The sequence below is a fragment of the Alligator sinensis genome, unplaced genomic scaffold (assembly GCF_000455745.1).
Source record: "Alligator sinensis unplaced genomic scaffold, ASM45574v1 scaffold499_1, whole genome shotgun sequence".
Lineage (NCBI taxonomy): Eukaryota > Metazoa > Chordata > Crocodylia > Alligatoridae > Alligator > Alligator sinensis.
Genome location: NW_005841864.1, coordinates 91,483 through 102,458, shown reverse-complemented (window position 1 = coordinate 102,458; position 10,976 = coordinate 91,483). Strand labels below are relative to the sequence as shown.

The window sequence follows — 10,976 nt, the reverse complement described above, 5'->3', positions numbered from 1 at the left end:
TGCTTTCCCCCCACAGACTTACCACTGCTGTCCAAGCTGCCGGGCACACGGAATGTATTGGTGACATTATTGGCTGCATCGGGCAAAAAAATGCTGATGCTGAAAATGTCAATTTTCCTTTTAGCGGTACTGATATGATATGGACCGATGTATTGGTGCACCTGTAGTTCAAATACTATCTTCATAAAAGTGACTGCTCTTTGTCCCAAACGAAGAGCAAAATATGTACTTCCTCTCCTTTATTGAAAATTTCTGCTGAATGCCTGTTCAAAAGAATCCCATTAATTTCTGGTGTCTGAAGCATTAATTACCTGTTATCTAGCTAAGATTCTCTGGCAGCTTCTGTAATGCAGTTGTGTCTTTTAACTGGCTGATTACAGTGATACCATATTACACTGGGATGCCATGGCATCTGCCCTTTATAACTTCATTTTTCATCTAATGATAAATTTTCTGTTAAAACATCTTCATTGCTATCTTAAATCAAAAACTTTAGAACTTTTTTGGTGTAAAATTTTCCAAGCTCACAGTGCATATGCTGATTTACCTTTACTTTGGCTTGCATAAACCTCATGATGAGGTTCACTTTCTGTAGTTCTGCATAGACAAGGATTTCATTTTTCAGTTATTTAGGATAAGACTTGGTTCTATCCATTATTATGTTCCACTGTTTCATGACATCCTCAGGATATTTTTCAGCTCACTATTACAGTTCTGTTGATCAAGCAACTTCTTTTACAAGAGCCTTCCTTGCTTGGAAAGTTAACCTCTGCAACAGTGTTGCCAGATAGAGCAGTAATCAGATATCAGTGCTACAAAAAGTAATTAGCCTTTGTATTTGGCTTCTTCTAAGATTGTTTTTTTGATTCCTAGTTTATGATGGTATGAAAACACCTATGTGAAACACCATAGAATACAGATATTCAGATAGGTTATTTTATGGTAGCCTCCAACTATGTTGGAAAAAAGTTTTCTTTGCAGAGTTCTTGAACAAAACCAGTGAACAAGCAATTCAGTATTGTTAGGGTTTTGGTACTTCTTCCCCTTGAAATTTGTCAGAAGGAAAACTTTGTATTCAGAAGTATGTGAAAACAGTTCTAAATGAGAATAAACTCTTTTACCCTATTCCCTGCTAAGAAGGTAAGCAGGCTTCTTAACCCCCGTAATATGTTAATCTATACCGTGGAGAGCAAAATACAGCCCGCAGGCTGGGTCTGGCCTACCAATTAATTGTATCCAGCCCAAGGCTGCCCCTGTGGTGCTCTGCATGGGGCTGAGCCCTTCCTGTTCCCTCTTGGAACAGCCTGCACCCCACATGCCAGCCCTCACCCACCCTGTGCCCACAAGCAGCACTGCCCCAGCCAGTACACACAACTTCCCGGCAGGGCTGCTCTCCCTGCGGCTGCAGCTGCCCAAGTACTGCTCGGGTCCCACTGCCTCTAGCAGCTCCTCCTCTTGCCCCTGCTGTGCTCCTCCAGGCAGTGGGAAAGCTGCAGCCAGGCAGAGGAAGGTGGCCAGAGGAGTGCAGCAGGAGCAGAATAAGGAGGAGGAAGAGGAGCTGCTGGAGGTGGGCTAGCCGAGCACTCCAGCAGCATTGGGACCAGCCTCTTTGGGAAGCTCTGTTAATGCTGGCTAGGGTGGTGCTATTGACAAGTGCAGGGCAGATGCAGATGGGAGCACAGCGCAGGCTGGAGTGGGCAGGGTTTGGCCCCATGCCGAGCACCAGGGGTTTGGTGGAGGGAGTAGGAGAGGAGAGGGAACAGGCTTGACCACACCTGCACCACACTGCCCAAGTGACCTCTGCTACACACACCTCCTGCCCCCCCCCCCTTCCTTCTGCCCCTTCTCTCTCTCCTCCTCCCCCTACCTGGCTTCTTGGACCTAGTGTGTGGGCAGCCCCCAACATATGCGCACCCAACCTGTCCACACTCCATAGCTACACACACACCCTCACACGCACACTTTTCACACATAGGCATACATCTCTCTTCCCACCCCCCCCCCCCCCCCCCCCAACTCACACAATATACAAAATCAAGGCTTATTTTGAGCTATTATGCAGTCACATCTATATACACTACTCAAAATCAGGACAAAAATTATTTTCTAAAATAAAATATAGCAGGTTTGATTTTTAGTATATGATTTGTTTTTTATCTGTAATTTGTTAAAATGGTATCTTCTGAAAGATTTTGTTTGGCCCTTGACAGCTCACCAAAACCTAAGTGGCCCGCCAGTTGAAATAATTGCCTATCCCTGATCTGTACCCTCTGAAAGATGCTGTTAACTTGATTCTTCCTAGATCTGTTCAGGGAAAAATACCATCCTTATCTTTTTGGTGCTTCTCAAAGCTGATTCATAGGAAAGGGGGTTTAAATATTTCACGGTGACATTTACTATCATTGTATCAACTCCAAATTAAATAAAGTTATACCAGTTTTGAAATGTGTGGTCTGAAATACTGTAATACAGTGTTGCCCAACTGGGAGCTCACAGGCTACATTCAGCTCACAAGGGTTTATGTTGCAATCTCCGAGCTCCTATCTGTCTCCTGCTCCACTTCCTGCTCTGACTGCTACAACAGCTGGGGTGGCACACTGCGGTAACGGGTGTCTGTGCAGCCCAGGGCCAGAGGCTTACTGTTGCATAGTCCATTGAGCATTCAGTCCTCACTGGTGTGGTTCAAAGGGTGTGTAGACCTGGCTCTTTGGAAGTTGGGACAGCCCTGTTGTAATATAAGAATGAGTTAACTTGACTTAAATATCTTTAATAATTTTTTTTTTTTTTTTACTTAACCTTCCTTTTGCACATTTCACAGGCAGTAAATACAGTGGAACAGCAAGTTGTTGTTATCCCAGAAGAAGAAAAGAGAGCTTTTACACGGTACTTCATTGATACTATGAAACCTACAGATAAAGTCATCATCTTTGTTGGAAAGAAACTTATGTATGTAATCAGTTATGTAATACTACTTTTATATATTTTTCTACCAAAACTGTCCCATTGTGCTTAGACCATAATTACTAAGCTTGGCAATTATATTCAATCAATGTAATGTTATAGTTGCTTACTATATTTTCTTCATTATATATCATTATTACGTTTATGCAAGTTTTTTTGTATTTTAAAACTGACTTTAAGGCTCTTTGAGTTTTGTCCACGTTGGACATATTTGTGTAGTTCTGTGATTTTTGGATAGGGTTGCTTTTGTTATGGCAAGAGTTTCCTTACACTTGCAAAAAGTAAAAAACTTCAGGTCAACTTTTTATCATCATCTTTAAAAAGAGCATTTTCATGTATCAGAGGTCATATTAGTTTCTAAATAAGACACCATAAAGGAAAATAAACCTCAGAAGAAGTTTTATTTCCACAGATACTAACCTGGAGACCTTCATATGTCAAAGAAGTTTGAAGACTTAAAGAATTCTGTTCCATATGGAAATTCTTCTTCTCCCTGACTTCCAAGCATTTGCACTTGCATCTGTTCACCAAAGTGCTTTAGTTCCCCAAATTAATTAGACACCATTTTTCCCCAAGTTTGATAGTCACTAGTTCTGGTAGGAGGTGTTTCCTTTTGATTTCGACATGGCTAATTGCATGTTCTTGACAAAGTTTCTTCTAAATTCTTTGAGGTCTGTGGAAGATGCCTTGCCCTCCTTAATTTTCACAGACATTCAGATGATCAGCAATATAATACTAGAGCCTCATTTTTCTGACCATCATTCCTGATTTTTGTATTGGGCCCCCAGCAGAGCTTACATTTAAGACATGATTAACAAGTAACCAAGCCAGTTGTTCATACAATTACTGTATTTTCGAGCATATACCCCGCCCTACAGTTAAGGTCTCTTGCTTGTTCTTGCTGGCTCCCTGACTTGCATTCCTTTCTGCTCAGTGGACCAGCTATAAGAGGGAAGGGTGTAGTTCCTTTTAGCTCTGCTTAGCTTATAGCCTGATGGCTTGGTCACTTTCTTCCAGGCAGTGGGAGATGTTGGTTAAAATCTCTGGATTTTCAGCTTGGGTGAGTGCTGCAAGTCACCACTAGGGCAGTGGTTCTCAAACGATTTAGACGCAAGATACCCCCTCATGAGATTCAGAGCACCTTTCCATAACTTTTATAAACTGAGCAGCACCCCATTTCAAAAACTTAACTTTCTTACGGCAGTGCTTACCTCCTTGCAGAGGAGAGGTGCCAGGCAGTTGCAGCAGAGGAACAGCCAAGCAGGGATGAACCTGAGCCTGTGTTTATCACTTCACATCTAATGGCATCTTTCAAAGGATCTAATGGCACCCTGGTTGAAAATCACTGTGTTACGGTATTATTCAAAGAGTGAATAGCAGCACTACCATACTGTGAATTACTGTTCTGTACACAGAGACACCCAAATCAAGGTTGATGTTAGGGGCACAACTGTGCACCTTTCTTATAGCTATATGGAAGTACAATCAAGATGTTATACGTATCATCCTCGTAAGTCACGAAAGGCTTTCTTTGTTCTTGAAACTTGGATTTTGATGTTAGTGGCCTGTAACAGTCAGTGGCCACTTTTCACTAAGTAGTCGTGTGTACATTCAGTGACAAACAATCCTTGACTCACCCCCATGACACTATGTTTTTGAAACAGAACTTGCTATCAGGAAAGAGTTAAAACCATTATTCAGTTTCATATGTGTTCGGTATATCATCAGGGGTGTAGCCTTTCCTCTTCACTGGTAATCTTGTAGCACACTCATCTGCTGCATAGCAAGCAACTCTGATAGCTTCTTCTGCTGTGGCTCTAAGCATAATACTGTATTTCTTGAACTGCTCAAAAAACCCATTGGAACACTTTAAATCCAGCAGTCTTATCTCCTTAGCCAGTGTCACTGTCACTTCTCGTTGCAGCAGCCTATTTCCTGGAAGGTGAGACGAACAAAATTGTTTAAACTACTTCAGTAGTACTTCCTATAAATCTGCATAGGTGCTGGTTTTTAGTCATTTGCAAATTCATGTTAAACTACTGGAAACAAAAGCATAGTAATCCTCAAGCTAAAATGTAAAAAAGCTTTTTACAAAATGTGCTTGAGGAACGTTGCACAAAATCTCTTTGTGTATATGCTGGTCCAAATGAGCATTTTCACCCAGTAAAGCCTCGTGGAAGCTATTACATGTGTACCAAAAGTAGAAAAATATTAAATTAAATAGGTTTGGGATTATTAGCTTGCTTTTGAGCTGTTAAGGATGCAGAATCTGTGAAATTCGAAAGTAAAGATAAGCAATTAAGGACAGTATTGTGGTTAGTTCTTGAGTTTGAGAGTGAAATTCTGGACTTTTTCCTCATTTTCTATACTTACAAAGTAAGTATACTTTTTCCTGTATTGCAGAGCTATTGTAAAAAAACTAATTTAATATTTTGGAGGTTTTAAAATGCTACTGTGGCAGAGACAATGCAGATAACTACAGTCACTCGCTAATTAGGTTTCAGAGTTGTAGGCAATGTGAAGTGAATTAGCGTTCTGGTATTGACATTCTAAAGAGCTTACCTAACATGTTTTTCAGTGCTCGTTCCCAGTACTGTTACAATGAATACCTTCTTAGCTTGGATAAAAGTCTGTTGTATGTTATAGTTGCATGAAGGACATGAATGCTTATTTGTTCAAGGTTTGTTCTTCTCATATAAAAGTACATAAAGGTCCCTCTCTAAATTATTTAATCTTAGTCTCTTTAGGATAATTTTTATTTCTTTCAGTGTGTTGTAATAATTTGGCTTATGTGTAAAAGTATCACTTTCCACAAAGATTAAAAAAAGGCCCAAAAACTAAAGATCAGTTACAAAAAAAGACTTAGGGATGCATACACACACACACTAAGTCGACTTAATTTAAGTCGCGTTAGAGCATACACGCATGCAGCTCCTTGACATAGTGGCAGCCATCTTGTGAGCTATATCGACTTAACTAATGCAACTCAAGATAATACACCTTGTAGGTTAGGGGGAGATTAAAACACATTAATCTCCTCCTAACCTTGGAGGTGTATTATCTTGCACTGCATTTAAGTTGACTCTGCTCCACATATGTGTGTAAGCTCTGACAGTTAATTCAACTTCAGTTTAAATCGTCTTAACTTTCAGAAAGTTAGTACATGTATACACACCATAAATTCCTGCCCAGAAAAGCATTTTATCTTTGTACTCTTCTGTGAAATATGAAACAACATAACCAGGAGAAAATACGACTCTACATCCTGCTTGCTACCAAAAACTCCGAAGTAAACAGACTGTTCCAAGTTTTCTCTGAGCCTAATCTGCATAAAATGAACTGTTCCAAACAGGAGATTTTATCAGACCTATAATTCACCTATGAAATATGAACTTTCATTTCTACCTAGGAGAACTTTTACAGTCTTTTCTTCTATGCCTGAAGAAGGGTGCATGCGCCCGAAAGCTTGCAAATAAAGAAATTTTTTTGCAAACATCTAGTTGGTGTAATAAAAGATATCGCCTCTACCACACGTTCTGATTCCTTAACTTCACTTCAGGCAGAATTCAGGCGAACGATCCACAAAATCCCTGCCAAAACATGCACCTTAGATGCCATGGACACCTAATATTTTTCTGACAGAAACTGACTCAGAAGCCTAAAGATGAGGTACTGCATATGTCCAGAACCATTTCTAGCTTAGCTGAGCCAAACATTTACTGGCATAACGAGTGCATTCTTAGCTTGCATAAAAGTCTATTATAGTTATGTGTAAAGACATGAATGCCTATTTGTTAGAAGTTTGTTCTTTCATATATAAAAACTACTTATAGGTACCTTTCTAAGTTTCTTCAACTACTTATTTCTGTTTTATTTTAGAGCTGATGACTTATCAAGTGACTTCAGTCTCCAGGGAATACCTGTTCAGTCTCTTCATGGCAACAGAGAACAGTGTGATCGAGAACAAGCTTTGAATGACTTCAAGAAAGGTGAGTTTATATTTTAATACAGTTCTGCAGCGCCAACCATTTTTAATGTGTACTGTATAAAATTTAATATCTATTCAGTATTTCGTTGCTTTTTATAATATTTTAGAGTGAAAAAAAAAAAGGTTCAGTGTTAAACATGAACAAACAATACCCTGGTAGACATGTTTATGGTTCAATAGACTAGCAAGCTAGTTGTAAAGATGTTCCAACATAGTGTAGAATATCTTTGTGGCTGCTTTGTATCATATCTTTTATTGAATGTGTGGTAATTGTCCCTGGTATGGCAAGACTTGGGCTTTGGGGGATCACCAGAAAAATGAGCGAGATCCCAATCACACAGCTAAGTTAGGGCGCATTCGAGGAGGTTAAATTGAGTTAAAAATGGCCGCCTGATTTAAAATAAGCTAGGATGGGAGGGGTGGGGGGGCATTGGGGTCTGCAGGGGTCTAGTGGGGTCTGTGACAGGGTTGAAGGGATCAGGGAGGCAAGTCGGATCTGTGGGGGGTCAGGGGCTATTTTTAGCCCTGAAACAAACAACCATCTGTCTCCCACAGCAAACCAACCCCCCTCCCTCGCATCCTGCCCACCCCCTTCAGAGCTGTTTTTGGCTCCAGCCAACTTGGATGCTTAACAAAGGCAATTTATCTTTTGTGCATGTGAGAGATTCCTAAGAGTTGTATGGCTTTGTGCAGCTCCATATGTGCAAGGTGCTGCTGGGTATGCTACAAAGAGCTAGCAGCGTGTGAGGAAAAGCTCTGAAGGGGCAGTACTTTCACATCCACCCTGCGGCCAGTTAGACGTTGTTAAAAAAAAAAAAAAATCTAGGTTAGGGGTGTCAAGTGTATGGCCTGTGGGCTGGATCCAGCTTGTGGAGTTGCTGTGTCTTGTCCAGTGGGGATGATGCCAGGGGGAAGTGGCCTGCTTTAGAACCTGGGGCCCTTGGGCCCTGGTGAGCATGGCAGCCGGTGGCAGAGCAAGTGAAGGTTGATCAAGTCCCAGTCGGCCTGCAGCTGTTTCTCCTGTTGTCATTACCATGGCTCCCAACTCCTTGGCCAGCAGTCACATACCCCATGCCAGAGCTGGTGTTGCCGGTACAGCACGGAGCACACAATGGTGGCATCTGGAGCTGCTGTTGTCCTGTGCCCCAGGTCAGAGCTGGAGCTGCTGTTGCTGTGTGCCTTGAACTGTATGTGGCCCCTAAGTAGTCTTGCAGTCTAGATCTGGTCTGGGGCCCAAGGTGAGTTTGACACCCCCCCTCCCCAACTTGGTCTAGATCAGTGTTTTCCAACCAGTGTGCCACAGCATGAGGGTGTGCCGTCGGAAACTAACAGGTGTGCCATGGAATTTTTGCCGTGGCAATGAACTCATAAGTATAGGGATGGGGGAATGCCTTAACAGGCATGCCACAGACATTTTTTATGAATGTAAGTGTGCCTTGAACTGAAGAAGGTTGGGAAACACTGGTCTAGACACACAGATACTCCCTCTGGATATGTACTGGATGGAATAACAGAACATCACCCTTTTCCTTGCCTCATTTCCCCATCTTAAAAAATGGGGATAATGGTACTTTCTTATTTCAGGAGTTAAGAGAATAAAAACAACATATCATTGGTAGTAGGTGGGTTTTAAGTAGGTAGGAGGTAGTTTTTAAGTATTTAACAAGATTTTATTTATACAATAGAAAAGTTTTAAATTAGTGCATATTTTCTTTGTTTTGTGAATTACGGGACTATTTTTCTTTTGTATTTACTTCAGGAAAAGTCAGAATACTGATAGCTACAGATCTAGCGTCTCGTGGACTTGATGTACATGATGTTACTCATGTTTTTAATTTTGATTTCCCACGGAACATTGAAGAGTATGTTCACAGAGTAGGTCGTACTGGACGAGCAGGGTAAGTGCTTAAGAAAACAGGTGATCTCTCTTCGTTTTAAGATGTCATAACTGCTCCTTGGAATATTAGTATTTTCTCTCTTTAGAGTTAAGACAAGAGTTAATGTAAGTTTTTAGTGTTGATACAATGTGAGTAGAAACTGCTTCTATGGTAAGATGTGTATAACAATGAATTTCAAATAGAATCATTCTGGGTTTTGGTATTGTGTGTTATTAAAATCAACTATAGTACCTCTTTTTCTTTTTTGTTTTTTTTAAAGACAAGCCAATATTTGGGTTTTCTGGCAATTGCCTACTTGTGGGGAATACTTGAAAATAGGTTTAAGCAATTGTAATATCCTAACTTAGAAAAGTTTACAATACAGATGTTCTAGAACAGGGGTGTCAAATTAATAAGGCCTCACTGGCTAGATGAGTAACATAGGCCCAGTCTGTGAGCCAGATTAGGGCTGGTCAGATGTAGGTGGTGTGTGCAGCACTTGGAGCCAATCTGTCACATGCTGCATATGGCATGAGTCCAGTCTGAGGCCCACAAGTAACACCACAGGCCTCTGCGAGCTGTATGTTTGACAGCCCTGTTCTAAAACAATACTTACTTGTTTAATATTTTTTTCCCCTATTTCCTTTATAAGTTACTATATAAAATTCTCCATCAGTTGGCTCTTTCAAATTTGTCCAAAGGCACACTTTAGATTCCAAATTTTCATTTTACAACTGCAGTGTAGCTTTCTGGTGTTCAGAGTCTGTAAACACTAGATTGCAGAAGGGGATACTGTTACACTCTTTTTGTTTTAATGTACATTTTTCATTTCAAATTTTAAAAGATTTGTTGTTTGATAATGACAAGTTTAGGCCTTAATAATACAGATTATTTTAAATTAAATGTTTTAAGAATTCATGGAATCATAGAAAAGTAGGGCTGAAAGGGACCTCTGGAAGACATCCGATCTAACCCTTTGCTTGAGGTAGGATCATCCCTATCCAAACCATCCTAGAAAAATCCTTGTCTAACCTCTTACTAAAACTGCCTGGTCGCCCTTGTTGCTCAACCATGTAACACCCTAACCTGTCACCAGTAAAGTAGGGGGACAGTGGCAGCAAGTGTCCTGCTGCTGTAAGTTTATACAGCAAAAATATGTTTGCTGCTGATGATTTTAAAGAAAGTTGCACTGTTGAAATGGTGGCATTCATTGGCTAAACACCTGCAGCCATGGTTTAAAATGCTAAGCCAAGTCTTGGCAGAAAAAGCCTCTTCTATAAGCAAAGAGTATTTTATTTGTTTCAGTTTATTGAGCTAGTTTAGTTCAGTGAAGTTTTCATATGGACTTGGGAAAATAATTGGAAATTTAGGCTGGGGGAGTAGAAAAGCTTATTTTCTTCTTCTAAGCCATGAATCAAAAGAAGGCAAAAATGGAAGATGTCTAATAGTTCAAATACTGAAAAACATGGTGATAGGAAACATTTGGTTCAGTTAACTAAGACTAGATTGTACTTCCTTTTAATTAAATCTTAAATGCAAAAATATTTTGATAAGAAAAAAATATGTATCTAGAACTTTTAAAGTAATTTTATTTAACTTTTTAAAATGCTGGTTTCATACATCCTAGTTGAATTGGTTTCCATTTAGTTGTAAATATTTTATCGATATGAATTTATCAATATTTAATTGTTAACAACCAATAGGAATTAATGTATGTTTATTTGATTTAAAAGAAAATAAAGAGTATAAATGCAGAATAGGATTTTTAAATGATTAATTTAGATTAAGGTTTTCTGCTTGTTGATTTTAAATTCATCCTACCGTACTGTGGTGTTTGGTCTTCCTATAGTATTTGTAAATGTTTGCAAGTAGGATTTCACAGTTAGCTATAGCAACAGTGTGTCCATGCTGCTTACAGTTTAGGTGCCATTGAACGACTTCTTTCCACAATGAATAGTTATTGTATGAAATTCTGCCTACCTAATATATAAAAGCATGGTTTTGTAGTATAAAGAAATTTGCCCGCTGTTCTTCATAAAATCATAGAAATTAAGGGCTGGAAGGGACCTTGAAAGATCGAGTCCAACCCCCCTGCTCTTACTTCACATAAAAATTGATAGGGTAAGAATTAGGTGTCATACTAAAAAGCA

General features: G+C 39.8%; 1 protein-coding gene across 1 annotated transcript in view; it reads left to right on the top strand.

Annotated features, from left to right (window-relative positions):
* DDX43 (DEAD-box helicase 43) overlaps positions 1–10,976 on the top strand; it is a 55,443-nt gene that overhangs the window by 34,061 nt on the left and 10,406 nt on the right. The window contains exons 12-14 of the mRNA XM_025191180.1: positions 2,819–2,946; positions 6,841–6,950; positions 8,709–8,847. Of these exons, the coding sequence (XP_025046965.1) occupies positions 2,819–2,946; positions 6,841–6,950; positions 8,709–8,847 (377 nt within the window). The remainder of the gene's footprint in view (positions 1–2,818; positions 2,947–6,840; positions 6,951–8,708; positions 8,848–10,976) is intronic.